The sequence below is a fragment of the Buceros rhinoceros genome, unplaced genomic scaffold (assembly GCF_000710305.1).
Source record: "Buceros rhinoceros silvestris isolate BGI_N320 unplaced genomic scaffold, ASM71030v1 scaffold17959, whole genome shotgun sequence".
Lineage (NCBI taxonomy): Eukaryota > Metazoa > Chordata > Aves > Bucerotiformes > Bucerotidae > Buceros > Buceros rhinoceros.
The window spans coordinates 3,015-10,925 of NW_010432292.1; the positions used below are offsets into that span (position 1 = coordinate 3,015).

The following is a 7,911-nucleotide window of genomic DNA, read 5'->3' on the forward strand; positions in this document are numbered from 1 at the left end:
TTCCTGCTGGAGTTGTTCCCGGGTTAACTCGTGTCATCTTTCCACAGTAATTTTGGACACTTAGGGGTGGTCCTTTCTCCATTCTGTGCCTTGCAAGTGTGATGCCATTAGGTCCATCCTTCTACTGACCAAGGGCAGTTGTGTTTAATCGTACCATTTCCAGTAGCTGATGCTTCTCCTGTCTGTCGCCTCCTTTTGAACCCGACTGTTTTGTTCCACTCAGCTTTTCTCCCATCATGAGTTCTGAATTAAACGTTCCAGTGGATCCTTCCACTCCTGCTTGCTGCTCTGAACCTGGCACAAAGGGTATGGATTATCGCGACTGGGTCCGGCGCAGCTACCTGGAGCTGGTCACGTCAAACCACCACTCCGTTCAAGCCCTTTCGTGGAGAAAATTGTACCTGAGCCGAGCCAAACTGAAAGCTTCCAGCCGGACCTCTGCTCTGCTCTCTGGCTTCGCAATGGTACGTGGACTTTGTAGCAGCACTTTCTGAATTGTGAAGGTTTTGGTTCTCTGAAATCATCTATTAATCGGTGTTTTCCTCCTGTGAGGCAGCAGGACATGCTGTTGCTTTGTGAAGAGGCAGGAGCTTTTGCCTGAGGGCTTCTGCTTGGCTCTTCTGAAAAGTTTGAGGCTGGCTCCCTCAAGGCAGCATGGATACATGACCCACACTTACCCATGTCAGCCCCTTAAAAATACTAATCCCCTGCCTGCCAGTGGTCCTGCGTGCTCCACCAGCCTGTCTGAACACTGCAGGGCCTGGCCTCTCCTTTGGCCCCGAGGCCATTCATCGCTGGCTGTCTTTGCATGAGGTTGTGCTCCAGCGCGGAGCTCCCCAGGGCCCCTGCAGTTGCTGAGGTCCTGAACATTATCTTAATTTCTCTGTGTGTTTTTTCAGGTCACGGTGCCTAAAATAAGGTGGAGGTTGGGTCACAGTCTGCCAGAGAGAAGTTTGCATAGCGTGATTGGGGAGATTGTGTTATATGCTGAGGTGTGAGAGGGGGCCCTGCAGCCTCAGACCTGGAGTCGGAGGGCTCTGTAGCCTGAAGGAAGGCAGAGCTGGTGTGGTTCTGTCAGTGCTGCCTATCGGGAATAATCCCTGGTAGTTGCTTTCCTCTGAGCAGCACTTGGAAGCTCTTTGCGTAGGTCAAAACCATGTCAGGGAGTGAGCACATAAACAAGCCAGAAGCAGTTGCTGGTCCAGTGCTCGACCTGTCCGAGCTCTGGGGTTCACAAAACGTGGCTGTGCTGCCTCGGCTGGGGCCTCTTCATCTCCCCACTGGTTCCTGCTTACAGGCAGTAAAAAATGGAAGCCTGTTTGGGGGAAGCTTTCTGCTCAGGAAATGGGCAGGTTTGGTGGTTCTGAGGTCTGTCAGCTGAACGCAGAGGGCAGAGCCTGGGTGGGTGGGACGGGATGATGCTGCATCCTGCAGCTCAGAAGCTGGGGGGAAGACAGTTCTCGGGGGAAGACAGTTCTCTGGAACTCCCCGCATAGTCTTCCTTGGTTTTTTTTATCCTTTCCGCCGCTTTCTGAGTCCCCGATCCCCCAGAACGTCAATCATCTGTAGCATTACAAGAGCCTGGGATGGCAGTTGGTCACCCAGAGAAGCTGGAAGAACACAAGCAGGGAGCTAAGTGGGACCAGGCAGAGGTGGAGAGGGTGCTTGGTTGCTCCACGATTCCTCTCCGCTCGCTGCGGGCAAGTGATGCTCGTAAAAACTTTTCACGAGTGTGTGTTGGTTTGTGACCGAGCTCGTGTGGTGAAATGGCTGAAGGTGCCTCCTCCCTTGGAGAGCGCTGAGAAACCTGTGGGTTTCTGTCACTCAGAAGCTTTCTCATTGAAAAAGCCGCTGCTGAGCTCACCCTTTGTGCCTCTGGGTTCCCAGAGTTCTGTGTTAGTCCTTCGTGACTGTCCTCTTTAACGGGACTGTTGCAGTAACGTTTGGTATTGTTGGGAACTGGTCTGTCTGGGCAGCGGGGTTACGCAGCATGTGCCCGTGCTGGGACGTGCTGTTACTGGTGTCACTGGGACGTGGGGTAGGGGCTTGCAGCCCACCCGCGCTGCGGGGCTGAGCCAGGGAAGTTGCTGAAAGTGCTTGGCAAACATGCAAAATTAACCATTTTACTTCTGTGCTCTTTAAACTGCTTAAAATGCAAGTTGAGCAAACACATAGGTCTAAGTAGTGGTAACTATAATCACCAGCTTAACACGGTAAGTCCGCCCGGAATCAGGACTTGTTGGAAATAACTGTTTTTGCAGTACGGAATTCTCTTTATGAGCGAGCTTTTCCCAGCCGATGGTACTGGACCTCCCAGTGCAAGCCCAGCGGTCTATTCCTACCGGGTTACTTCTCCGCTGGTACTTTGGAACACGGATATTTACCCTTGAGCAAGAGCATCTATTTGACTATTGATGACAGTAGAGAAGTTACTGGAATAGTCTCTCTGAAGCCCGGTGCGCATGTAAACAAATGGCCGTACAGGGCTTGGCCATCGCTTTGTTTGCTTCCCTGTCGGTGTGTTTGACTCAAGCCAGGTCCATATTGGCTGAAAATTATTACGAGCTGATGGATATTTAATCAACAGGCGGTGGCTCTGATCCAGCTCCTTCTGGACAGGCTGCAGAATACTGCGAACCCTCCTCGATGCTGTCTCTGGTATTTCTGGCAGAGAGCCGGACAGATCAGGAGGATGCGGCTCCTCCCCGGTGCCAGGGCTGTTTGGACGTGGGCTGAGGCAGCGGCAGAGGAAGGAGATTTACAGGGAGTTTAGGAAACCTCCTTCATAATTTTCCTGATGGCAATAAGAGCTCTTACTGCTCATCAGTCTTCTCAATACTTGTCCAAGTGCTACAGTATATGTATTTGATTTTAAAAAACCCCCACAATGAACAGATCTACCAGAGTGATGGTTTTTACAGGCTGCCAAGCCATCTGTGTGAGTGTAACATGGTTTCTGTGAAGCCATTTGTCATCCTTTTTGCCTGGTACTCTCTACTCTGGTCTAAATTTCTCAAGATGAGCATCAGCTTCATTGTGGTCAATCTGGGCTTTACAGGTCTTAAAAAACCCCATAATTGCATGCAGTTTAATTGCAGCTTAATTCTAAAATAGAAGTTCTGAGTACTCAGTCCTTTAGCAAACCCGTGAGCGTGGAGTTCCAGAGGGTGATTCTCAAGCTTGAAGTGAAGGCAATGCTGACCAGCTCTGCGGCTCGGCAGAGCGCTCGGCACCCCACGAAGTCAAGCTCTTGACACCTTGGCTTCTGGGAAGAGGTTAGAATAAAGGGGGCCGTTATCGCAGAAGAGTATAATAGTATCAAACTTGACATATTAATAGTTTTACAGACTAAGCAGCCTATTTAATGATTTTTAAGTGGGTTATGTCAGCTTGTCCTCTTTTTATCCCAGTCAGAGAATGACCTGACAGCCTGCACGGGGTAAAGCGACAAGAGCTCACTCACCTTTCCAGTACCTGTTTGGGTTAAGTGAACTGGTTTTCTGCCTTGCTGCCCTATCTGGGTTGTTGATGTTTTTCCCTGAAATACCTCTTACCAAGCCATCAGTCAGCATTAAAAATTCATCAGGCTGCAGGGCCGGAGCTGCCCCTGGGGAGTAGGTTGGTCTGGGAGGAAACATCCAATTAGCTGCAAAGTGCTGCTCATGTGAAGGACGAGCAGAAATTGATACGTTGACATCAGCTGGGCTTTGGGCTTTCCTATCAAGCTATAAATTGAACATTCCGATTCAGCTGGCTGGGTACAACAGCACCCAATAACCAACAAGACACGTGTGACCGACAACCCTGGCGCTGTGCACGTGCGTCATATGGAACAGGGCAGCAGAGAATCGGCCTGATCTCCTCCTCAAATCGATGTAAGGGGATCTCCAAGGCAATGTGTAATGGGTTTGAATTGAACTGACCTTGCAAAAGATGGTGGGGCCAGTCTTGTGCTGTTATTTTTCTCCGCTGTATGACTGTAAACTGCAAATGAGATCCTTTAAAAACCAACCAAACCAAAAGTTTAAACCCCCACGTGTTCATAATCTAAGCGAAAGTCTGGGAATGTCCAAGAACTGTCACAGTAGTTTTGGTGTCTCTAATATCCTAAATAGTTGTTGTAGGTGTAAAATCTAGATTGTAGAGATTGACCACTCGCCACCACAAACACACGTGTTATGTCTTGGTTGCTACTGAACGTGTTCAGACTTGCCTGTGATCCCGTCGATCAGGCCGCTGCTGGTTTCACAGTACGTGGAGGTAAGGAGCCGTCACGCCAACATGGGCACTTGCTTTCAGCCCCTTTAATCCTTTTTGGGGCTCCCAACAGGGAGAGCCTGACCGTACCCCAGATCTCCCGGTGCCTCAATAACGTCACTGACAAGCGATGCCAGAGCGAACAGTGCAGATTGTGATACGGGGCCTGAAAGGGCTGCTCGGGGGTGGCTAAAGTAGAGTGAGTCCGTTCTGCAGAGACAAGCTGCTTGTTTGGACTTTGCCTTCTGATGATGGTGGTGAGAGGCACTGCCCTGGGGCAGGTGTCCAAGCATCGGCATCTCCTTCCCTGAAGGCACCCAGAGCAGCAGATCGCCAGGCATCGCCAGGGGTTTGCCTGCTGCCAGGCAAGTGGTGTCCATGCAAGTCGTGAGTGCAGCTGCAGATCTACCTGCCACTAGAGAGGAGTGTGTGAGTGTTGTCCTCTGGTTTTGTGGCTTCTCTTAGCAAAACATTTCTGCAGTCCTGTCAGGGGATGCCACCACACAGAAGTACTGTTTGACTGCACACGTAGGTTAAGAAATCTTACAGGATCACAGACTCGTTTTGCTTGGAAAAAAGCTTTTAAAAATTATTTTGCTTAAGCTCCTCAAGTCCCCCCGTTCCCCCAGCACTGCCAGGTCCCCACTGACCCCTCTCCCTCAGCACCACCTCTACACGGCTGGGAAACCCTCCAGGGATGGGGACTGCACCACTGCCCTGGGCAGCCTGGGACAGGCCGGGACAACCCCAATGAGCAAGAAATTGTTCCTCAGGAACAACCTCAACCTCCCCTGGTGCAACTGGAGGCTGGTTCCTCTTGTCCTGTTGCTTGTTCCTGGGGAGCAGAGACTGACCCCCACCTCGCTCCTCCCTCCTGTCAGGGAGTTGTCAGAGCCAGAAGGTCTCCCCAGAGCCTCCTTTTCTCCAGGCTCAACCCCCCCAGGTCCCTCAGCTGCTCTTCAGTGCATTGTGCTCCAGAACCTGTCCCAGCTTCGTTATCCTTCTCTGAACACAAATTGTCATGCTAAACCAGTTAACAGGCCTGTACTGGGACTCCAGTTCTGATCTCAGAAGAGCTCTCTTGCTTGTATGTTGCTTGTTAAGCTTTATTTGATTAAAAAAACCAGTCAGCTTTAGAGGCTTGCTGTAGAATAGCTCTTGTTTTGAGACATCAGCCTCCTGGCGGAGACGCTGAGCACACCGATAAGCCAGTAGCTTGTCCACTTCTGCTGAGTATATCAGCAAGTTATGAGCTCTCCAGGGAGAAATTTGAGGATAAAAATAACTTGTGTCTGAGCATATTTGTAATAAAAACAATCGTCCAGTGTTCTGAGAATAGAAGGCTATTCTATTTTAACTACGGCCTAACTTCGACTGTAAAGAAGCTTGTGTGCTTCCCACGGTGGGGGTAGTGAAACCTCGCTGGCCACTGGCCAGAAGAGCTCCTTGCCTTTGCCTTTCTTTACACACCTGCAGTCAAAGCTTCCTGCGCTGCGGCCGCAAGCGGAAGGAGAAGGTGTGATGGGCGGGCGGCTTAGCAGGCTGTCGGCTGCCGCCGAGCTCCGCGCGTTGGCTGAGTTCCTTCTGGTGTTGATGCAGTTCGTATGGCTCATGGTTGCAAGGAGAGATCTGTTCTTTCGGGAAACAACAGCGCAGAAACGTGTGCGCGAGCCGTCAGGAAGGCCGAGCCACCGACTGCGTGTGCGTCTTCGTGGGAAACAGAGCTGATCCACCTAGGCTGCTCTTCTAAAAGGCACTTGAGTACGTGCTCGACCTTAGGTACTCTTCCCAAATAAAGATGCTTTAGCCTTGGAAAGAGGAAAATGAGCAGCTGTTGACACGCTTTTTGTTGCTTTCCTCCAGGTTGCCATGGTGGAGGTGCAGCTGGAGGTGGAGTACAAGTACCCCCAGATGCTGCTGATCGCTTTCAGTGCCTGCACAACGGTGCTCGTGGCAGTTCATCTCTTTGCCCTTCTCATCAGCACCTGCATCCTGCCGAACGTGGAAGCAGTGAGCAACATCCATAACCTGAACTCCATCAGCGAGTCCCCACACGAGCGCATGCACCCCTACATCGAGCTGGCGTGGGGCTTCTCCACCGTCCTGGGGATCCTCCTTTTCCTCGCAGAAGTCGTGCTTCTGTGCTGGATAAAATTCCTGCCCGTGGGCTCCATCCTGACAAACGAGACCGCCGACGTCGAGAAGCCCAGCAGGCATGCGGGCTGGCAGTCAGCGCTGGTCTCCACCATCATCATGGTCCCAGTGGGGCTGATTTTTGTCATCTTCACCATTCACTTCTACCGCTCTTTGGTGCGGCACAAAACAGAGCGTCACAACCGAGAGATCGAAGAGCTCCACAAACTGAAAGTGCAGTTAGACGGGCACGACAGAGGAGGCTTGCAGGTCGTGTGACGGTGAGGCAGGGGCTGCTTCCACCACATCCACTCAGCTAAGGCTGCGAGCAAAATACCTGTCTTGCTAGTTGGTGAGACGCACTGGTGATGGATTGTCTTGAGGCTTCAATATGTAAATGCTAATTGCCTGCCATATATCGCTGTGGGTTCTAGTGCTGTTCCACATGCTGGGGGCTCTGGCCTGTTGCTGGTCCTGCACACTCGCATACTTACGTTGACACTGCCATGGAGATCAAGGTCAAACTCTACCTTCACAGTCTTGAGGCTTCAATATGTAAATGCTAATTGCCTGCCATATATCGCTGTGGGTTCTAGTGCTGTTCCACATGCTGGGGGCTCTGGCCTGTTGCTGGTCCTGCACACTCGCATACTTACGTTGACACTGCCATGGAGTTCAAGGTCAAACTCTACCTTAACATCGGTTCGGGGAGCCAAAAGTGGGTATTTTTTACAAACGCAATATTCCGTTGCCAAAAGTAAAACTGCATCAGCTGTCCGAAAGCCAGTGTGTGTGTGTGTGTGTGTGTGTGGGACCTGCCTCAGATGTGCGAGCTCCCTGACTGTCGGTGCAGCAGCGATTAACTGGCAGCTCATTTCTAGAGCTGGGCTGGTTGATGTGAGCACCTGCAGCCGACTTGAGGGCATCCAGGAAAGCACAACAGAAGCTGTGAGTGGCAATCGCCGTGGTTCCAAAGCGAGTATTCCATAAACACATCACCAGAAATAAATCGGCCTTAGCTCTCATGTTCTCTTGCTATTTGTTATGTATTTTCACAGCTGGGGAGGTAGAATGTAGAATTGCAGGAGGCTGGGCAGTTCTGTCGTACTTTCTTCAGCAGCATCTGTCACTTTAGATGGAGTGAACACCAAGATCACGTGGTTTTTCCCAGTAAGAGGCAAAAGTGCCCAGGGAAGACTTACAGGTGTCTTAGTATTATACTAACAAGGACATTCTTAAAACAGAACGGTGCCAGGGAATTTAATGAGATAAAACTCTGAAGGACTAGAAAAATGAGTTTCAAGGAGGGAAGGAGTGACAGCGTGTAGCATAGTGTAGAAACCTGTCGCTATGTCGACTCTGTCTGTGTATTGTTGCGATGTCTTTTGCCTGGTTTCCTGGAGAGAACAAGCCCCAGTCCTGCATATTTCATCAGTTGTTTGGGGGTTTTTTTGTCAGCTGGATCAGAAACGAATGCTTCCTCCTCCCTCCACCAAAGCAGGCAGCTGTCCTGGTGCCATG

The 7,911-nt window shown here is 50.9% G+C and overlaps 1 protein-coding gene across 1 annotated transcript; it reads left to right on the forward strand.

Moving 5' to 3' along the window:
* The first annotated feature begins 236 nt into the window (after window positions 1-236).
* On the forward strand, window positions 237-6,669 carry ORAI2 (ORAI calcium release-activated calcium modulator 2). Its single transcript, XM_010143726.1, has 2 exons — window positions 237-464; window positions 6,121-6,669. The coding sequence occupies exons 1-2, from the start codon at window positions 237-239 to the stop codon at window positions 6,667-6,669; spliced, it is 777 nt and encodes a 258-aa protein (XP_010142028.1).
* Window positions 6,670-7,911: the final 1,242 nt, after the last annotated feature.